This window comes from Chionomys nivalis, chromosome 1 (assembly GCF_950005125.1).
Source record: "Chionomys nivalis chromosome 1, mChiNiv1.1, whole genome shotgun sequence".
Lineage (NCBI taxonomy): Eukaryota > Metazoa > Chordata > Mammalia > Rodentia > Cricetidae > Chionomys > Chionomys nivalis.
In genome coordinates, this window is record NC_080086.1 from 172,574,407 (window position 1) to 172,596,848 (window position 22,442).

General features: G+C 46.3%; 1 protein-coding gene across 1 annotated transcript; it reads right to left on the bottom strand.

Moving 5' to 3' along the window:
- Window positions 1–827: 827 nt before the first annotated feature.
- Window positions 828–22,327, bottom strand: Cpa2 (carboxypeptidase A2). Its single transcript, XM_057769167.1, is given in 11 exon segments — window positions 828–1,015; window positions 6,871–6,955; window positions 9,840–10,039; window positions 12,018–12,108; window positions 13,228–13,338; window positions 14,606–14,704; window positions 16,588–16,689; window positions 18,440–18,535; window positions 19,007–19,141; window positions 19,804–19,885; window positions 22,263–22,327. Coding segments are annotated over 11 exon segments (1,254 nt in total).
- Between the last annotated feature and the right edge of the window lie 115 nt (window positions 22,328–22,442).

A 22,442-nucleotide genomic window follows, 5' to 3' on the forward strand; every position in this document is an offset into this window, starting at 1 on the left:
GGGGGATTTTTCTTTGGAAAGTCTATACCCAAACTCTTGGGTGTATCTTAATCTCTTCTGAGCTCCTCTTATTCTCCCTCTTGCTTTTTAAAGATTTATTGATTTGATTTGATGTGTATAGGTGTTTTGTCTACATGGGTATCTGTGTACCTATCATACCTGGTATCAGGAGAGGTTAAAAGAGGGCATCAGATCCCCTGGAGCTGGAGCTACAGATGTTGTGAACCACGGCGTGGGTAGGAGTCAAACAGGGGTCCTCGGCAAGAGCAGCCAGCGCTCTTAACGCTGAGTTAATATCTCTAGCCCATGTCTCTTTATCTTATTAAAATATCTTTGTTAGCTACTGCCCCCCCCCCAATTATCAACAGCCAGGTGTGGCAGCATGTGCCTGTGATCCCAGCACCTTAAAGACTCGGGAGTTCAGGCCCAACCTCAACCACATGAAACACTGACCGAAGAAAATAAAACAATAAATTTGTATCATATGTAACTTATTACATTAAAAATGTAAAGAGTGTTGGGAATAGTTCACTTAGAACAGGTCAAACAGAAAGACACAGGTATAGCACAGGGACTCGTGGCTTTGGGACAACAGAAACTGGAGAAACAGGAGCTGAGAATGAGGCTCATTGGGGAAGGGCTCAGCTAGCAAGGGCAAGTCCCTGGGTTCAAACCCCAGTCCCACAAACAAACAAGCAAACAAACAAAATGAAGAAGAAAGAAAAGAAATGCTTAAATTCCAGGTTAGGGCTAGAATAAGGAATAATCAGAAGCCAGTTTTGCTTTACACCAGAGATTTTAATGGTGTCTGTCTATTCTGCAGATCCCTAATAGGGGTGGTCTCGTACATGCTCCATGATGGTCTTCAGGCCAAGCCAGGTTTCTTCTGCTGTGGGCAAGATCTGCTTGGCTGGCAGGAGGAAGCCATATAAGCCTGTGTCTCTCAGTTCAAAGGCAAATGAGTATTTGATGCCAATATCATAGGCCCAGTCAATGCTTCCGCCACTGGCTTGGTCTGAGGGGCAGATGGAAATGAAATGTGGTTACACTGTCTTCATTGACCTCCAGCACGATGAGAGATGGACCAAGGTCCTCTACGCACCGGCTAGAGGAACAGACTTAGTCTCTGACAGAAAAAAGCACAAGACTAGTTTAAAATGAAAGAGGCATTCAAATGGACACTGTACTTGGCCTTTCTTTGGTACCATCGGAGAGTTTCCAGCTTTATTTATCCATTGGGAACTTTGCTTGATGCCCTAAGTGACACCTTCCCCAGCCTAGGGAGGCCACATCATTTCCTTCTCCAGAAGGCACACATGTCGTTTTCTCTAGTGGGATAAAACAGATTACAAAGCGAGCGAGTGACTTGTTCCCTGGCCTCAGGGGACTCTTGCCATAAGGGCAGAGCAAGCTATGTGATGTCAAATCACATGCTGGGGATCATGGGTAAGCCAGTACAGTGATGTGCATCTGAGCTAAGTCTGGCCATTGATGTGGCACGTGATTATGATGAAGAAAGATGTCATTAGGATCCGAAGTCCTGAGGCATTCATGACTCAGCAAAGCTGAGCAATGGCCTGGCCCCGAGGCCCCTCCCAGGGAGAACAGGTTGGAGTAGAATTGGAGGAAGCCTTAGAACAGAGACCAGGGAGGCTGTTAGGGACACTCAAGGCTGGTGTTGGGAATTACAAGTTACCTAGCCTTCATCCAAAAGTGTTGGGAGTAACAGTGTCTTAAATAACAGACTTTTGAGAGTTTGGAATGTTTGTATATGCATGATAAGATCTCTTGGGGGGAACCTTAATATAAAAAATTGATTTGTGCCGGGCGGTGGTGGCGCACGCCTTTAATCCCAGCACTCGGGAGGTAGAGGCAGGCGGATCTCTGTGAGTTCGAGGCCAGCCTGGTCTACAAGAGCTAGTTCCAGGACAGGAACCAAAAGCTACGGAGAAACCCTGTCTCGAAAAATCCAAAAAAAAAAAAAAAATTGATTTGTGTTTTAGGTGTGACTTGTATATCCATGGCCCAGAGATAACTCCATCACTGCCATTAGCACACCTAGGTTTGGCTCGGCCCACCATGTAAGATCAGATACGGAATTCTCCACGCGTGGCCTCCCATTGTCAGGGGAGAGTTTTAGAGCTGGGAGCATCTTGGGTTTGAGAATCTCAGATCTGGGATGCTCAGCCCGTAAAGCCCAGGAGTTTCTACAACTAGTGACTTTCATCCCCACAGCAGCCACCATGGTGCTTAGCAAACAGAAGACACTAAATGGTTACTAACTCACTTCAGCGGATCTTTGTGGGTTCCAAAATCACCACCTTGAACCTTTGGCCGAGACAATCTCACTAAGAGGGGCAGAGAGGGTACAAAGTCTGGGCTTCAGACAGAATCTTGACCCTGCAAACCACTAGCTGGTAACCTAAAGCAAGCCAACTTTATCTCTAAGTTGCAGAAGCTTTGTCTGTCAAATGAGGATGAGCCGCAGCGGGAATGAGACCCGAGAAGGCGGTGGGTGGGATTACAGCCCTTGCTTGTGCTCACGAAAGAAAGAGTTATCAAGCCCTTTTATTCCACCATCTTTGAGACTCCCAACAAGCCATTTCACAGATGGGCAGAAACAAGGGAGGGTCAGTAACTGGCCAAGGTGACCTGGTTCCAAAGTGGCAGAACTACAATTCAGGTCAATCTTTCTGTCTCCAACGGTTGTATTCCTTCTCTCGTGACTATGTGAAGGTTTTCAAAGCCCTTTGCACGCAAGAAGTTGCCCAGGAAATGTCTCACCTACCAAAGATGTGCAGCTGGCCACTGCTTGGAGAAGAACAGGTGCTCAGCCCCCAGCCGCATGCCAACCTGAGTCACAAGGCAAGCGCTTAGCTGGTTCCTAGAGTACCAGTGTTTCTCCAGGTGGGGGTGAGGCAGGGACCCAGAGTCAGCATTGGGCAGGGCTGCAGTCAGGAGTTATGTGAAGGAAGTACCAGGTTCCAAGGGATCATAGGGCACATCTGTACGTATCTGATAGTAGCTTATTGGAACTATCTTTGATACCTGTGTTCTCAGCAAGAAAAATACATAGCCTTCCAAGGTCTGGCAAGGTAAAAGAAAAACTTAAATCTCTTATAATGAAATGGGTGAGACATGTATAGAGGATTGGGATTCAGGGATACCAGGATAGCATTCTGCTGAGAGGCTAAACTCCAGCCTCCAACCCAAGGCTGCCAAACAAAGGCAGGTTCTTCTCAAAATTAAGTTGTCGTCAGGGTCCTGGGTTAGATCCACTTCTCTGTGCCCACCGCCAATACTCAGGGGCTCTGGAGAGTTCCCTAAGTGCTAGAGATATGGCGCAATCGGTAGAATACTTTCCTATCATATATGAGGTCCTAGGCTCAACCTCCAGCACCATATAAGCCTAACACATTCCATGCCTGCAATTCCGGCACTCAGAAGTCTGGGGCAGGAGGACTGGATATTCAAGATCATCCTTGGCTACATAGTAAGTTCAAGGCCAACCTAGACTTTATGAAACTCTACCAAAAAAAAAAAAAAAAAGGTAAGACCAAGTTCATATGGAACATGGCTTTGAAAGTCTCAAAAACTCCAAAGCCCAAACAAAAAATCTCCAAAGCCATTCATTCACACTGGGTAGTTAATCTTGCCATGGAACTAGATTCCTAAAAGGAACTTGTAAAAAATATAAATAATAGCTTTATCTTACATAAAATTGGACAAATCCAAGAACCCAGTAACCGAGATTTATCAATAAGATGAAATAGCAAATAAACAGCATGTAATTACAAAACACTCCACAGGAAGAGATGTTAACTTTAAGAAGATGAGCACAAGATATACACAGGCATTGGCTCCAGTTAAATATGTTTGGGTTCACTGACAACAACAAAAACTCATTAATGAGACTGAACATGATAAGAAATATGTTGAATACTGAATTATTTTTCCCATAAAGTTTTTTAAATATACTGTAGGTAGCAGGAAGAGAGAGAGAGAGAGAGAGCCAAAAGCACATAATCTAAAAAGAGAAACTTCCATGACCGATCATATCTTCAGAAGTACTTTTTGCATTTCCATGAAGGATTTTAGATTTAATGAGTAAACCTCACTCCTCCGCTTTCTGGAACTCCCATTAAAATAACCTACCTAGATGCCCTTCAACCGAAGAATGGATAAAGAAAACGTGGTACAGTTACACAATGGAGTACTACTCAGCTGTAAAAACAATGACATCATGAAATCTGCAGGAAATGGATGAAACTAGAAAAACCATCCTGAGTGAGGTAACCCAGACTCAGAAAGACAAACACGGTATGTACTCACTCATATGTGAATAGAAGATATAAAGCAAAGCAAAGAATAACCAGACTACAATCCACAGCTCCAGAGACTTGGGAGCATGGAGGGCGGGGTGGGGGAGGGCAGAAAACATGGGAGGCAAAAGGCAGGTGGATCTCTGGGAGTCTAAGGCCAGGCTGCTCCACATAGTTTCCAAAGCAGAAAAGCAAACGAATGCAACTAACAAGTGGGCATTCCCACAAACACTCCCTCCCCTCCCCATGGCTGAGGCTATATCAATACGCACAGTATGTCCGAGAACAGGCCCCTTTCCCCTGCACGCCCTCCCCACTTCTTGGCATCCACACTGGGTCGGTCAGTACACACGTACTGATGTATATGTGTATGCATGTATCTTATGAAAGCAAACAAGAGCAGCCTCCCATTCCAAATCTCCCTGTTTCCTTCTCAGCAACTCTTCTGCACCTACTCCAGCTAAGGCCGCTAATGAACTGGGAGAAACATTCAGTGGGAAATGTTCTTTCCTGTGTGTTGGCCTTTACATGGCCTTTATCGTTTTATCCACTGTCTCGTTTTTAATAATTGCTCTTCTTTCTGAAATCCAAGGTCCCTCTGCTTAGTTCTCCGCCGCCTTTCTCCTCTCAAGGTTCTTCCCACTCCAGATACCACCCTCTCCGCAGAGCTCTTGCTATTCAAACTCCCTCCCCTGTGTGCCTCCCTCCCTCCCTAGCTGCTGAATCTCAGGGCCACATCATCTGAAGGCAGCACACCCTACAAGTACTACAGGCTCAATATTTCTACAATCAAATCCTTGTTCTTTCCAGTGATCCCCTCTGAAGATCCAGAATGTCCTCTCAGTGACCTTCAGCAAGAAACTCTCCACCTCCGATAAAGGATAGGGAACCAACGGCTTTGTGTCCCAGATACTGCCCATGCTAGTGCCAAGTTCTAGCTTGGGCCATCGTCTCCAGCCTTAACTCCCCCGGCTCCTGCTCGGGAATGCACCTACGTCCAGTCCATCACAACTCCACATCCACTCAACACTTCAACCGCTTCTCTCAAAACTCCAAAACGGCTTCCAGAATCCCTGGAATTAAACTCAAGGTCTTCATATAACACACACAGCCCATATCCCTCCGGCTTCCTGCCTCACGTCTTTCCTCCCAGCAACTTGCTTGTGGGTCTCAGAGTCCTTCATGCAAGTCATACTTCTGTACCCTTGGATCTGACTAGCTGAATCCTTTGCTCCTTCTTTAGCTACCTAATGGCCAATCTTTAAAGCCCGACTTTTGTCCTATGTGAAGCGTCTCCAGAGCATTAAATCTCCCACCACAGTTTTATAATACTCTTGAACCATGCACAACCTACTATGGCACATACATACTAATAATATTCCTTTGAATTCCCATTCATCTCTCTTAAACATGACCTCTGAGCAGGCAAGATGGTTCAGGAGGTGAAGGCACCTGTTGCAAGCCAGATGATCTGGATTTGAGCCCAGGAACACAGAAGGGGGAAAGAAAGAACTGATCCCCACAAGTTGTCTTCTGACCTCCACATATACGTGTACACACACACACACACACACACACACACACTAAATGCAAAAGAAACAGAGCCCTTGGTCAGTTTCTTATATCTGCAGTACCCGGCACCATGCTCAGCACACAGCAGACGCTTACTGAAATGTGTTGAACAGAATAAGTGTGCGTTTGGGGCACGTGCTCCTCTAGTTTCTGAAGGACCTTTGGGCTCGGGGCACTGTGGAAATGGACACTCGGCTGTGTAGTTTCGAGTTCCTTACTTTATATATAAGGAAGGGTCATTTAAATGGTTCAGAATTCAGGGTGCACTGAGACCTCCTGCAGTACCCACTGGAAGGCAGAAGAGGCTCACAAAGTCGATAGCAAACTTCTAGATTTATCCCTGCCTCACCCCCTTCCTCTTCTCCCCATTCCGTGCACAGACAGCTGCCTGTCTCAGCATCTTTCCATAGAACTGCCCAGGGGTTTCCCGCTGTTGCAATTTGGTTTGCTTTGGAGTTTTTGATACAGGAAACTTAACCTAGAGCTTTTGAACTCAGGACCCTGTGCATGCTAAGCACATGTTCTACCGCTAAACTAAGTCCCCAGCCCCCAATCAGATCCTCTTAAAGGGGTCACGTCCATTTATCCCCCACCCTTAGTCCATGAGCTTACTCAAGGCAGGAGTCCCTCTTAGCAAGAAAGGGAAGACTAATAAAAAGCATGATTTTGGAGTAAGTTCTGATAAAGGTTCGTTTTTAGGCAAAGAGATTGTACATAACGGTATTGAGATGTAAGGTCCTGGACAAGCTCAGCAGACAGCACCAAATGCACAGATCCAGGAAGTCCTTTGTTATCACATAATAAATATTTCATGGGGAGCCCAGACATTTTGAGGGGAAGCAGGTAAGGGTGGGTTCTGTGTGTGAAGGACTACCCCTTTCACATGAGGGCATTTAAATGCGTTAGCCCAAGTTCAAAAAGTGCTTTCCCCTTTAGTAGGTCATTCGTACAAACTTTTAGCAAATTAGATACTTACAGATGACGGAGCAGATTGGCCCCACTTTGTACTTGGTGCCATGCAGTCCTGTCAGAGACTTGGCAGCATTTTGGGCCACTTCATCCTAGAAGGAAAAGTAAATGGATAAAACTTGTCTCTTCCGGTAGGAGAACACAGACTGGGGAGGCCTGGTTACGTAGTCTCCTTTGCTCCTGACACAGAGCACATTATTCCTTTTCTCTCAACTATTTCACTAGGAAGTAAACACATATGTTGTTCCCTGGCCTTCGAACATACAACAGGGCGTGGTCATCTTTCATTATCCAGGCCTTTACAGTGCTCCAGAGAGCATCATTTTGCCACTCGCTCTCCTTGTTCAGAAACCTACTAAAAATAGTCTGGTGGCCAAACAGATCACTGAGGAAAGGGCTTTGTTGCTAAGCTTGAGAACCTGAACCCAATCCCTGTGACTCTCCGAGTAAAGGAAGAGAACCAACTCCTGCAAGCTGTTCCCTGACTTACACATACACACACACAAATGTCGTTTTAAATTTTTTAGGAAGTGGGCTGGCCAGGTGGTGGTGGTGCACACCTTTAATGGCAGCACTTGGGAGGAAGAGGCAGGCAGATTTCTGAGTTCGAAGCCAGCCTGGTCTACAGGGTGAGTTCCAGGACAGCCAGGGCTACACAGAGAACCCTGTCTCAAAAAAAAAAAAACAAAAAAACAAAAACAAAAAAAAATAGTTGAGTGGGATTAAGTGTCCTAAAGAGAACATATATGTACTGACCTCAGGATGTACCTAGGAAGTTTTTTTTTTTTTCCTCCAAGTTGATCCCTACACTGGCTGATTTCCCTATGATTGTCTCTTTTTCCAAGAAGCAGAGCTCAGCAAAAATATTTTCCATTACTCAAGGGTTCCAATTTTGACTGATTGAGGCTTTACTGTCCTTGCTAAGGATAAATGTAAGGTCTTGAACTTGGGTCCAGGAAAACAACTGTACAAATCCAGATGGGGGAAAACTGGCTCAGCCGAAGCCTCTGAGAGCCTGGGGGTTTCAGTTGTCAGTGAGCCCAGCATGAGTCAACAGCACCAGTGTAACTGCCAGAGAGCTAAGGTGACCCTCAACTGCATCCCCGAAACGGTGCCCTGAGAGTGTACGGGAGGCCATCCCATGGTTACAGCTGCACTCTCTGCTCCGTGCTGGTTAACCCACAGCACAGCCTTCGTGTTCACTTTGGGGGAAACCTTTCAAGAATACAGACAAAGCTGGCACTCAGGAAACAGCAACTGGGGAGGGAGTGGAGCCCCATCTTGTAAGTCCTTAAAGGAACCAGGGTAGTTTGCAGGCAAGATGAAGTAAGGGAAAGCCCAGGAGAAGTGGGTTTCTAGTCGGTAAGCAATTCACAGACTCAGTTCGCATAGCCAGATGCTAAAGCAGGGCTGGGAGGTGAACAGCAGAAAGGAAAAGCTCTAACACTCAGGCTTTCCCCGGCATGATCAGGCTCCCTCGAAGGCAGAGACCCCCGCTCTGGGCTGTAGGCTATCTGGCTGTCTCACACATGCCTGAACATGGGATTTGGACAACTGAAGGTTATCTAGGTGCAGGTATAGGTCTTGAAAGTAGAAAAGAGACCTCAAGCCGGGCGGTGATGGCTCACGCCTTTAATCCCAGCACTCGGGAGGCAAAGGCAGGCGGATCTCTGGGAGTTCGAGGCCAGCCTGGTCTACAAGAGCTAGTTCCGGGACGGGCACCAAAGCTACAGAGAAACCCTGTCTCGAAAAACAAAAAACAAACAAGCAAAAAAAAGAGACCTCAAGAGGGAAGAGGTGTTTCAAAGGGCATGGGAGTGGGGTGGGAGGAGACGTGTTATATGAAAGGGGAAGGAAGGACAGAGAACAGGGAGCAGAGGGATGGGGAAGAACATGGGGGCAAGAATCCACAGAAGCAATTTTTAATGCCATAATGAAACCTTATACATGGTATGCTAATTTTTAATTAAAAAATAAATTACATTTAAGTAAAAAACAAACAATGAGATCAGGGAGTACACATAGGTTCCTTCCAACCCTGACATTTTCCCCCAGATGTAACTTTGGAAAGAAGCCCCCTGCAACCCTGAAAACTGCCCTAACAAGTCTAAGGCCCAGACTGAGAAGATGAAGACACATTTGAACTGGAGCTGTCTATTCTGTCAGCCTGTGGCAGCTGACAAAAAAATCTACTTGAAGGTAAATCGTCCAAAAGGTCTCAATTCCAGGCTTATCCCTAGCAGATGGATTTCAAAATCAAGCCTAAAAGCCAAACTGGAAATGTTTGCACATTCTCTTCATCTGGGAATAACTGTTGCTCAATTGTGAGCAGCTTCCTGAGATGTTACCATCTGACCCAAGGCTGCAGCCAATCTGTTTGTTTCTGAAGCGGGGCAGACGACAGAAGGAACTGAGTTAGGGAAGAAAGCGTTTTAAGCACACATCTCCCAGCACGTTGTCATGTCAGGTCCCAGAGCCAAGGGGCTCAAGAAAGCCCTTGGTGAGGAGCAGGGAGCTGTACGGCCTAGCGCAGAGCATCTATCCAGCGGTCCACGAACACCAAATCCATATCCAGGAGGCTGATTAGGAAGTATACCCTGGGAACTGATGATGGCAGGCGCCTAAGGCCAGCCAGGGTGGTTCACACCTGAAACCCAAGCACTCAAGAGGCTGAGGCAGGCAGGAGGATCATAACGTTGTCATTTTAGAGCCAACCTGAACCAGGCTACCTGAAGTAAGAGCCTGCCTCAAAAAGAAGAAAAGAAAAGCAGATTTTTTTTATATCATCTATGTTAAGGTACCATTAATTTTTATGGATTCTACTCAGCAAAGAAACTCAGCTTACTTTGGGTGTAGGTCCCATTACCTTCATAACTAGCATACCTCCTCCTTAGTACCTAACTGTATGACTGGCACTTAACTTGGCCTCCCATCAGATGTGGTTGTTGAAATCGAAATACGAATGGAGGGACTCACCAGCTCATCAGAGTTATCTGGCTTGGTGCATTTATAGCCGTAGGGGTACATGAGTAGTTGGGAGTAGCTGTGGAGAGTAATGAAAGCTTTGATTTGGCCATGACTCTTGATGAAGTCCACTATGGATTTCACTTCAACTTCAGAGTTGGCCTTGGGTCCATGGTACGAATCAGAACAAGGGCTGCTACTGGCTCCCGGCCCTGGTGGGATGAAAAGGAAGAAGCCTACTTAGGACAGTAGCTTGAAGAAGGCGCTGCAAAATGGAGGGGTTAGCACAAGCAAGAATAAGTTCCTCCTGTGTAAATCAGAGAAGCCCACCCTTGGGTTAGATCAAGTCTCTGCCTTGCAGGGTGTGGCCAGAAGACTAACTGAACTCATCCAGGACCCATCTTTTCTCTTAAAATACGGTTCTTTTGTACTACGGAAAGAGCTATATCCAGTTAGATCGTCTCCCCTCTCTGGGAGCTGTTGGGGCTCTATAAGTTCCTTTTCTGGCACCTCTTCTAACCTGAAGAGTCCAGGAGCAGAAGTTTCTGAGCATCTGTACTTCATGACTGGACCAAGTCACGAAGCCACAAATGTGAGGAACCTCTGACATTCATTCTTTCTGCCCTGGAGAAGCCACCACATTTGACAAGGCCACCTCTGGCCTTGATTCTCTCAACAGCTATAGTTGCTCAAGAGGACTGAAATGGGGGTCCCTGTAGGCCTGGCAGGGCTGAGACGCTTTGGGAGCAGGTGGAGACTGAGATTTCCCAAGCTCTCTAAGTGAACTGGGTAAAATCCATGTAAACATAACTTCTGCCATCTTAAGTTAAAATTATTTAAAAATAAGGTTTCAGAGGGGGAAGTGCCATCAAATTACTGGATACGGTTCAATATTCAGGCTCTGGAGCTTTGATTATTTTTTTCCTATGCGCAAAATAATAAGAATAATAAATTGTTAAAGCAATGAACGAAGCTATCACTCATGCATATCCCATCGCATGTCCCTAGTGGGTCCTGTCTCAGTTCTGTAACTCTCGATAATTCATTTGGTTTACAAATATTTAATGATTGCGCTCTGTGGTGCAGACTCTGTGCCAGGTATTAGAAGAAAGCCCACAGCCCAGTGTTTGCAAGGCTTAATCTGCATTGTCAACTTAACTGGATTTGGAACTCCCAGGAAAGACACCTCTGGGAGCTCTGAAGTCTTTCCAGAGGCATTCAGTCGAGGAGAGAAAACCCACCCTAGAGTCCGAATGTGGGTGACACTCCCCCACAGGCTGGGGCACTTGAAGGCAGCATACAGAAGGACAAAGAGGAGGAGCCAGCTGAGCCCCAGCTCTCAGCTCTCTCTGCTGTTGACCGGGAACGCAAGGCACCCACATTCTTATAATTTTGGTTGTGAGCTTAGCCTTTAATGGCTGAGCCATCCCTCTGGGCCGCGGTGCACCCACATTCTTCATCTCCCACTGCCATGGCCATGATGGAATGTTCCTCCAATCTTGTAGCCAAAATAAAATAAGCCCTTCTCTCCTTGAGATGCAGTTTGTCAAGTGTGCAGTCACATCCATGAGAAAAATCACTGATGCACTGGCACTGGAAATTCGCAGGAAAAACAACAAATTTCAGTTCTGTGATTAGTGAAGCCAAGGTTTAACTGGTGCCTAAAAGCATGAAAGAAACCCCAAGCAGCTTGCCAGTGGACCTCCAAACAGAAAAACTGCGGTCAACAAGCCAGATGAGCAAGCTAACGTTTTTTCTTTGACTCTGTTTCAAAATATCCATGTCTTAATTCCATTTGTACTTTTTTTTTGTAAGTTTTCCTTCTCGAAGCATCTACCAGATGATGTAATGCTTGTCTTCTTAATAGATCCTAACCCCCTCTAGCGGTTGGTTCAGCGCTTCCTGCGCTCCCGCCATTGTGCAAAACCTGGCTTCTTCAGCTCGGACGCCTGAAGGGAAAGCAAGATGTGAGCAAACCACACTAAACGCCGCCTGAAGCTGTGACAGTGTTGCTCTCCCTCCCGTGAAGGGGGAGGCTTTAGTGAAGTGTTTTAGAGAGGTTTTTAAATGACTTGAATCCTAAATGGACTGAACAGGCTGACGGCACTGCAGAGCCCCGGCAAAGCAGTTGGCCGCCCAGACAGCAGTCTCGACTTTTCCTGGAGACGACCACCCCACACCCGCACTCACCTCCGAAATTTGCATCCCAGTTCCGATTAGGATCCACACCAACACAGAAGCTTCCAGACTGTTTAGACCGGGTCTTTCGCCACATACGATTCTTTTAAAATCCCAGCAAACAGGAATATGGGCAAAGAAAAGGTGGTCATCCCTGTTGATGGGCAGGTCCTTTCCCCCCGAGTACCCCTTCCCCTGGCTCCCTACCTTCAGAACTGCATAGGATTTATTTGGCCCACAGCTGTGTCAAATGGTCCCCACATAGGGTTCACTTTATGTATTTCCTCTCTCAAATAAATGCCTGCCAAGCCATGTTCCATAAAACATGGTTCTGTGCAATGCTAGCCACTACCACAACAAAAAAAGGGAAAGATGGAATTTCTGAGAGAATGGTTTGGGAAAATGTGGGGCTAAATCGGTAACCTCACTACAGAACTGCCAAGGGTGTTTAATGTTTTGATGTTTTTTAAGAAGCTCTGAGAGATCAGAGGCAGCCTTTCTTTGCTTGCCTGTGGACCCTGCATTCATGCAGTGTGCCGGGCTGTGAATAGAGACTCTGAGTCCCTTTGAAAATGCTAGTCACTGTCATCCTTATCTGCTCTCCACAAGAAGAAACTTAAAACTCGGATTCGTTTTGAATATACTTGAGGTCGCAATGCCACAGCGGTGTTTCTGTCATGCTATCTTACGGGGAGGGAGCCTACATAACTCCTTTTAGTAATATTACAGAGGATTTCTTTGACAAATTGTAAGTAAAAAATGCTAGGATGCGTTGTGCTGCCTACTTAACTCATATGGCAATCGAGTTGTCAGCAGGGAATATCTGCCTCCTCTTTCCTATCAGTCCAGCACATGCACGGACACACACAGACACACACACACACACAAGCATGTGCGTGTGCACACACACACTCACATCTCAGAGATAATTGGGACAAGTCTCCTAGGTGACTCACTGTCCAGCCTATCAGCAGAAACAGGCTCTGGCTGAGTCGACGTGTAAAGACATTGCACGTCAGAATAAGGAATGATTGCAAACATTTCCCTTTGCCCCATTTCAAGGCCACTACTGAGAGATTAGGCTTTCTGCTTAGAGCAAATCAAGAACAGAAAGATGACTTTCGTTTGGTTTTCCAAGCTCCTGCCTGTCCTCTAAAGCCCTGTGAATGTTAAAACAACAACAACACAAAACAACAAGAAATAAATAGATTAAGTGGCTTACAGTGGTGTGGGAGTACACATATCCATCAGGGTTTGTGACAGGCAGCAGGAAGATATCCAGGGTATCCAGAAGGGAAGTGATGGACGGATCAGTTCCATAATCAGAAGCAAGCTGAGTAGACACACAGGGTTTTCAGTACTACCAACCAGAAAACACACTGCAAAATACTATGGCACTGTGGTTTTGTGCTTTGGTTTCTTGTTTTCTTTTGTTTTATTGTTTTTCCAAACATGAATTAGGGACCATTGTTGATCGATGGGAACCTTCCAAATCCCTTGCAGAACAGTATCCTGCAGCTTAATCCACACACCAATGTCTATAGCTTCCCTTTCTGGTGACAATAATTGTCCCACATTAAATAAATGCCAGTTATCACCCATCTATTAGAAGTAGCAACACTTTCTCCCTAGTATTTGCGGTGACGCTTTTTGCAATGGTGGGCAATGACATGTGTGGTTTATTTGGATCTATGAACCAAATTATAAAAACTTAATATTCCTTAATCCTCCCGTGGGGTGACTTTCCAAAAGAACTCGACCAACATCAGATTACTTAAATACGCAGGGACTTTGCTAAAGGTATGGAGAAGCGGTTAAATTCCATTTGGGAAATTACATTTTGACTGCAATCAATTGCAGGAGAGTTGAAGTTTCTGCCGGATTAAAATTTATTCATTTCCTGTGCTCAGCCATCCTAAGGCATTACTATTCAACTGTTAAATATCCATTTCATAATACCCTAAAGGTAACCGCATTTTAATTGAAGGGAAAAATGTATCAGTCGGCATGCACGTGGTTGCACATGCTTGAATGATCTGATGTGGATTGATTTCCTTTGCTCATGAATTAACATTCTGATTTATAGCGTGTCATTTTGGAATTACTTAAGAAACAGCAGCCTAGGTCACACCCAGCATCGTGTCCTGACTCTTGTGCCAAGGACCATCAGAATCAGAGTTTGGCAATATTCACAACACAGACACCCCCAGCTCATTACACTTTAGATCTGTAGGTCAAAGCAAACTGTTCTTGCTCTCTGAAGCCCTTTCAAGATTTTATAGGAGAGGCACTTCTCTCAAAGTATTGAGCTTCTCTCCCGGTACTAGGCTGAAACTCGAAACCCAGAGGCCCCGCTGGCCACCCTTTTCAATTCTCTGGCTTGCTGTGTTTTTAGCAGGGGGGCTCAGGGGCACAGTACCGTGATCCTAGATGGGGTGAGGCAAAGAAAAGAAAGATTAGCAGACTGTGTTTCCTGCCGGTGTTGTAAGAGAAGGATTTGCCTGAGAGTGCTTGCAATCAGGCCCACCGGGATAGTGTGTGTTTACTTAGTGAGTCTAACTCCCAAAGGACAAAATATGTGAAGAATTTTAAGCAATGACCTTATTTGCTGTCCACAGCGCCGTGGCTTGTGTAACCCACTCTCGAGCGTGGATGCCCGCATCTAGCCAGATGGCTGGCTTGTCTCCTCCCGTGCTGAACTGCAAAACAAGCATAGCACAAGCACAGCAATGGAAACGCTTCTTCCAGTAGGCGCCTCCCCCAGGGTCTTTCTCTGTCTGCTTTCTGTTCTCGACAGGATTAAGAGAACAAGAGGAGATGGACAGGTGACACTGGCTTGATTCTTCTGTCCGTTTGTTTGGCCCCTTTCTCTTAACAAAAGCTTAAATGGAGATTACAAGCAAAGCAAATTTTGCCTCCCTTGATGTTTCTGGGGAAAAAAAAATTATCGTAGTTAATGTAATGAAAATATGCTCACATGTTGTTAACTGGGGAAAAACGGGTTCCGGGTAGTATGTCATTCTTCTTATTTAAAAGACTAGTTCATGTGGGAGCAAGCATGGAAGCAAATGTATGAGGGAGTGAGGGACGGACAAAATGAAAAAACAATTTACAGCTCTCCTCCTATAGCTGTGAAATTAGAACCGCCAGACCTATTCCTAGCCTCCCTGCTTGTTGGTTGGTTGGTTCCTCTGTTTTCCAATGTTTTTGCATGGATTGTGTATTTTAGTTCTAAGACTCTCACCAGAATATTCCGTGTCCTTCATCGGAACAGGACGGCAAGCCCCCACGGCTCTCCAGAGTTTGAGTTTTATGATCTAAGCGACTGGGGTTATTTGGAACAGTGGCCTTGCCAATTGGATCAGTAAATAGGGAGGAAAGATTATTTTTGCACCATCAGTTTCTATCTCTGTGTGGCATTCTAAGCGCAACAGATTAAGGTAAATGAGAAATGCAAATTCTTGACATTTCACAGGTTTGGGAAAGTTTGGGTGAAAATGTTTTGAGTCTTTTCCTTCAAAGTGCTAAGATGGAACAAGTTTGGGACCTTCTTAAAACAAACAAACAAACAAACAAAATGTCTCAACCACCAAACCACTTGTAAAATCGGAGGTCAGGAAAAACCAAGGCAGAGGAGATTGTAGGGTTCCCTGACTCAGCGGGAGGCCAGCCAGTAAAGCAGCAGCCTCCTGTAATAGGCAAACTACCCCTCCCAGGCCTGCTTAGGGGAAAGCAAGCCTCTGGAAGTCCATCTGTCCCAGTTAGTCAGTTGGTTCCTAGCCACAACGTTTCCAAATTTAGCCGGACGTTGTGACATTACCTCCCTGCCACACACACCCCTTAACAAACTCTTTCTAGGAAGTCTGGGGAAACACTTTTTGCTGTTTTTCTGAACAAGTGCAAATGCTTGAAACTATCAACCCGAAGACTCTTTGGGGTGACAGTAGCAGTGAACCTTCGCCGTTTTTTCAGCTGTCACCTAAAAACAAAAACCCCTTCGTTCCAGGGCCTTGCCTTCGCATTTGGTTGTCCGTCATCATCTGCACACAGAGAAACTTTTTTAAAAATGTAGTTCGGGCAATTACTGGTTGCTTTTTTGTTTTGTTTTGTTTTTAAGCTGCCTTTAAGAGAAGAGAGCGAGAGGAAAAGAAAAATCCGCAAAGAACTCCCACTTCGATTAATTTCCCAGTGCTCACCCTCCCCTTCCCTTCTCTCCCTCCCCTCCTCTTCCCTCCCCCGTGCCCGCCGCCTCTGCTGCTCGGCTCCAATTGGTGCTCTCGGCCGGCTCCCGGCGAGCGCATCTATCAGGACCCGAGCATTAATTCTCTCCTGCAGACCTGCGTCAGCGTGCAGGAAAAGAGAAAAAAAAAAAAAAAAAAAGGAAAAGAAAGAAAAAGGGGGGCGGGCGGTGGGGGAGGGGGATGCTCAAAACCAGCAAAGACCGGTTAGGATGAAAAAAAAGAGAGAAAAGGGTGGGAGGAGGGGGTGGGGGTGGGAGACCTGCTTTGCAAGCCGAGCTGGGAGGAGCGGGATTCTAGAAGCATCGAGAGATGGGAAACAAAAGTCTCTGCCCGCTTTATACCTTGAGCACATTCATGGGCCGCTTCTCAAAAGATGAACCGATATTCACTTTGCTCACTAGACCAGGGTGCTCAGCCACGAGGTTATCCATTTCTTGGTAAATCTGAAAGGTTCAAATGATGAACAGGCATCTGTTATTTAGTGACCGAGCGAATGCAGCTAGCAGGGTCTCCTCACCCCTGCACTCCCTGTCTCCCCGCATTCCGACTGGGGGCGGCTGCAAGCCATCACCCGGATGATGAGTCACTCTGAAACAGAGAAGCCATCTTGCCGCCGCAGAGCCGGTTCTTTCCAGTTCTGTGCAATGTAAAATGGCACTTGTCTGGTTTGCCTGTGGCTTGTTTTCCCCCTAGACCCTGTCCGGCAGGGAAGCCTTTCGTCCTCACTAGCAAACCGCAGTGGCACTGAAAGAGATGTGACCGGCTTGCGCTACAAAACACAGCTGCGCTAGCGCAGGCCCCGGCACAATGGGGACATCCTCCAGCCACTGGCTACTCCGACCCCAGTTTTGAAGGCTCATTGAGATTCTGTCCGTTCTCCACATATCCAGGCTGCGACCATTACAGAAGCAGAGTATCCAGCTGTTGGCAGCATTTGCTGTCACAAACACCTATTTGTTAGAACAGCAAGTGGGGGAAGATACCCTTTTTTATTCTTTCTTCTAGTCAAACTAACACACTTTTTTTCTGGGAGAGGGTTGGAAAGTAATAAGACACACACACACACACACACATATATTATACAAATGACGTAGCCCCATGTTCAATTGCACTGATGTTTCTGGCAGTGAAACAAAGGCACAAATCCGTTCGAGTCATATTTGCCTACAAATCATTTTGAATAGTGTTTTAAATACATTTTATCTGGAGGCTTAGTGCCCCTTTACTCTTTCCTACTCTGCACTTCACCCCTGAACTCCCCAGTTGCCACCCACCCACAGCCAGGCTGCGCAGAGAAATAAGCCAGCATCAGCTTCCAGAAAGGCTCTTGTTGTTAGTAAGTGCAGTGCTCTCCTTGGACCTACAGAGCAGCGCATGGTCCAGGCAGAGAAAGAAGGGATTGAGACCCGGAAAGGCAGAGACTAGACTCTGCTACCGTATGACCTTGGATGGGCGTGCAGTTTGGGAGCCACTGACACCCTTGTGTGGGTGGGATTCAACAGCTTCAAAGTGGCCCCTGATACATCCAAGACCATGGCTAATCATCACTCTTGGGTGACTCTGTAGCCTGTGCAGCTTGAAAATCAGCAAAGGAGTGTTGTGGGAAGAGTGGGAAGGAGCTATTTGTGGACTCACAGCTTCTGGACACCTCCAAAATAACTGTGTGGCTGGACAAGCCGACTTCAGTTCCTGCATTAAGCAGGCACTGCCCATGAAATCTGCTCGGAAATACAAGGAGCGTAATGGGGCTGGAGAGATGGCTTAGCAGTTAAGAGCACTAACTGTTCTTCAGGAGGCTCTGGGCTCAGTTCCCAGCACCCACAAGGCGGCTCACAACTGTCTGTAACTCCAGTTCCAGAGGCCCTGACATCCTCACACAGACACACATGCAGGCGAAACACCTATGCACATAAAATAAAAATAAATAGTTAAAAAAAAAATCTGCTGGGAAGTGGTGGCACATGCCTTGCCTTTAATCCTAGTATTTGTGAGGCAGAGGCAGGCGGATCTTTGTGGGTTCAAGGATAGCCTGCTCCACTAAGCAAGTTCCAGGACAGCCAAAGCCACACAGAGAAACTCTGGGGGGCCGGTGGGGGGGTGATATATCTGTGTTATCAAATCACCAGGTAGACATAGCCTTTTCATCAGGGAAAAGAGGGGTTGTTTCTCTGATTCTCATTTTGAAATGCCTACCTCGTCCAAGGTATGATAGGCCCCAAAGTTGAAGTTACCACCTCGCTCTCTTCGCTGATTGAGCAGCATTTCTTCACGCTCTTGATCCAACAGAACCTAAGATACAACAAGTCTATGATTAGCTGCCAGCCACGCATTCAGTCTGGTGGTGTAAATGAGGAGCTGACACTTGGTCCCCAGCACCAAGCTTTCCTCATTGTATGCCTATCTTGTCCGTCGGCTCTGGGTCAGACACTTCTCTTACTCTGGTAGCACTCTGAAGAGAGATGGGGCGTGCGTGGGCTGGGGGCCAGGCAGCAGCTGCAGCCCCACGGTGACAGCACTTTCAGGCGGTCTTGTGGCTCAGCCTGCGTTTCTGAGTTAACCTCTAATTAAAAACTAATTGAATCACAGATTGTTTTTCTTCCATTTCCACGAAATGCTAAAAGGACTGGGAACTGCGCCTCCCCACCAGTCTGCAGCAGAGTTCATACTGACGGGAGACCCACGGGAAAGCCACAGGTCCCTTTCCCGGCAGGGTGGAGAGGACCAGCAGGCCTCTGGAAGGCTGCTCTCTGGCATACTTACTTGAACGTCTTCAACCATGATGGAATAAGCAATCCCCTGGGACTCAAGGAACACTTTGACTGTCTGGACGTTGCTAAAGGGGACTCAGACGTGGACTCTTTGCCTGGGGATGGTGGGTGATTTCCAAAAATCAAGCTGAAAGGGATAAATCAAGCCAAGGATCATTCTGGGAGAAATAGAGAGATGTAACCTGAAGGATCTCGGTAAAGCAATGTGTTACCTAGTTTATTTTGCGTCTACAAAATCAGAATCACTCTGGATCCGCTATCTTAGAGAAACAAGAGTTTCTCTGTACCCGAGCATCAGCACATACGTTATGTTTTTAGTACATACATCCCACAGCTAGATATTAAAATTGGCAGAGGAACAGATGATTTTAAATTATGGGAAGTCTTAAAAAATAAAATCAATCTGGCACTCAAGTGATCCAATTCATTTCATCATGGGATATTAATGCCATAAATTATTTTAGAAGGGAAATAATGAATTAAAGGTGTTCAGCGGTGTTTCATAGTAGCTCTCAGTTTTCGTCCTTTGTTCCTTCTCTCAATAGTCCTAGGAGATATGTAGAAAAATGGTGTCTTTTTCCTCAATTTTCTGATTGTGAAAATGAGTCTCACAGGGAAAGAAGGCAGTCTGCTCACTGCCATTGAGTTGGGACTAATGCTCAGATTTTTGGAAGCCCAGCTCCAAGTCCCAGCCTCTCACATTACCTCAAAGGGGTCAAGCCATGGTCCAAGCATGCCCTGCTGGCATTACTTACTGGACGGAGCAAAAGCTGAGGCTATGGCCAGTACCTGAAGATGCTCTTCAGCCTCCAATTGCATCAGAGTTGTAATCTGCTCTTCATTACTGGGGATGATCTCAAGAACTTGGTCCCTAAGAAATGTTAACCACAGACATGACCTTAAAAGCAAAGCCTGTGCACCGTTTCCTGTGGCTTTCTGCTCCCGTCAGCCTCCGCATGGCGGAGATGAATGCAACAGTCCACAATCTCTTTCACAAGCCAGAAGCTAATAAATTGTACACTGACCCACGTCCCCAGAACAAGGAGGTGATCAAACAGCTTTATTTCCTCCAAGGAAACACTATCTAAATAATAATGAAGAAGTGAGCCTGCTGCTAGCAGGAAGCTTGCCATTAAAGGTCCTTTCCTTGAGCTAATGAGTATTTGTCAAACAACACCTGCCTCTCATAAAGCACTGAGTTCTAAAACTTGTCTGTGCCTGCTTTTCAAGGAGGAAAGGAAGGAAGGAAGGAAGGAGGGAGGCAGGAAGGGAGGGAAGGAAGGAAGAGGGAAAGGAGAACGATTAATTTGGGGTCTGTAGGAGGAATGAGACCCACATCTGGGGAGACATGATTTTCTAGTTTGTTTGTTTGTTTTCTTTATTTATTTGGTTGCTCTTTGTTTTATTTTGTGGCTGAAACTACAACAGGGCGCCATCTCCGGGTCTCATGATGTAAACAAACTCGGGGCACAGCTAGCAAAAACTGAGGCCCAGGCAAATCAAATGGTGTATCGTACACACTTGCACTGGCACACACGCTCTAAGGAGAAAGGGCTGTCATGGCAGAAAAGAGAAACCCCCAAACTGGCAAGCAGATTGTCAGAAAAGAGTTTGGGGAAAAGAGCCTTTTGCTTAGTAACCGGGCCTTCTTTCTCCGTCCATTTTCCAAGCAGGCTGACTTCCGGTTCGTTGAGAAGGGCCTCAGCGGTGAGTCACACCGGTTCCAGCTCAGTCCCCTGTAACCCGCAAGTGGCAGACCCCAAGGTCTTCCAGACCCTTCTGCCTGCGAGTCTCCATCTGCCACAAATGGTCTGAAAATTCTTCCATTTGGGACTCATTAGTTTTAGTTAATGCATGGAATCCCAGGAGTCCTCTTTTAAAATGAGGGGCTGGGAAAAGTAACACATTAGTCTAATATTTCCTGGTGTGTGTTCTAAGGAACAGCAGACCCTGGAGTTCCTCAGCCAAAATGGGAGGGGTGCGAATTAAAAAAATAAAAAAATCCCTCATAGATTTCTAACGCATACTTACTTAATCAACAGTCTAGAAACCCTAAAGTTATTTAACTCTTTGATTCCCAAATTGAATCGACTAGCTAGTTTCATGGAACAAATGTATTAGAATGCTTCATTAATTCCCTTAGAATACTCTCCGGAAATGCCCCCAAACCCCGTTACAGAACTGTGGAACCAGGACTCATGTAAGGAGTCTCACATCTAGAAGCCTGGCACTAGGGTTGGCGGAGGGGGAAGGGGTAGCCTAAGTTATATATGAGTTCTGGGGCTGCCAGGGCTCCAGAGTGAGAGGCTATCGCAAAAACAAACAAACAAATAGTAAAATCAAAGCATTTCAGAGCAAAGATGAGTCCAGCAGCCAGGAGAGACATTAGCCGAGCCCCACAGCCCTGGCTTTCCTGGTGTCCGAGGCTCTGCTACCCAGATGAAAAACCCGAAGCGTGGAGGACAAAGGCTGAGAGGAAGGAGTCTCGGAAGTGAATGGGGAGGCGCACCTACTGTGTGACCTTCGAGACAAGTACAGTAGGCTCCTCCCTACTGCCCATCAGCCCCACATTCTGACCGTTGGGGAGAGACGGGCAAGGTCAGACTTGGAAAAAGCATTTTTTTACAAAATGGAGTCCTTCCTGTCACATCTCACTAAAATGTCATCTAGGACCATGGGAAAGAAAGAACAGGTCTTGACGTCACACTCCAGGATGTATCTCACAGAACCAACCTCCCACAGGAAAAACAAACCAGCCTGCTCTGTCTCTAAGGCTACTCTCACTTAGCTGATGATAACGGAACTCCCAGCCATAACCTTAAAACTAATGTCGCTCAGTGGTTGCCCTCACTCGACAGCTCCCAGCAGGCACCAATGGGGCCAAGGCACTGCCACTCAAAATCCATTTCTCTGTCTTAGCAAAATCCCTTACCTCTCCTTTTCTCCAGTCTCTGTACATAGTAGAGGCCACCACGGACTGTGACCGTCCCAAGTGCAATCCTATTCTTTATTCCCAAATAGACAGTCTCTTGGCGTTCGACAGTCTCCTTCTTCTCCTCCTCCCATGGCCAATCATCTCTTTCTTGACTACTGTTTTTCCCACCTCCCCCCCCCACTAATCTAAGAGAACGCTTGACAACACTGAATGCGTGCACCCCTTATTCTTACTCCCTTGAGTTATGAGCGAATGAGAGGCTTCATGAGCCAGGTAGGCAGGATTCAAATAAACATTAGAGAGTGTCACTTACCCCACAAATGTTTCTTGACAGTAGACATGCCCCAATAGGGCACCCAATAACAGGATCAACCTCATGCTCAAGGCTTTTTCCAGAGGCCAGCGTTCAGAGCCCTTCTTGAACTTTATAGGGAACCCAGCCCAGGGCTATCTATTGGCCCTCCCAGAATTCAAGAGATTCCCATGTGGTAAA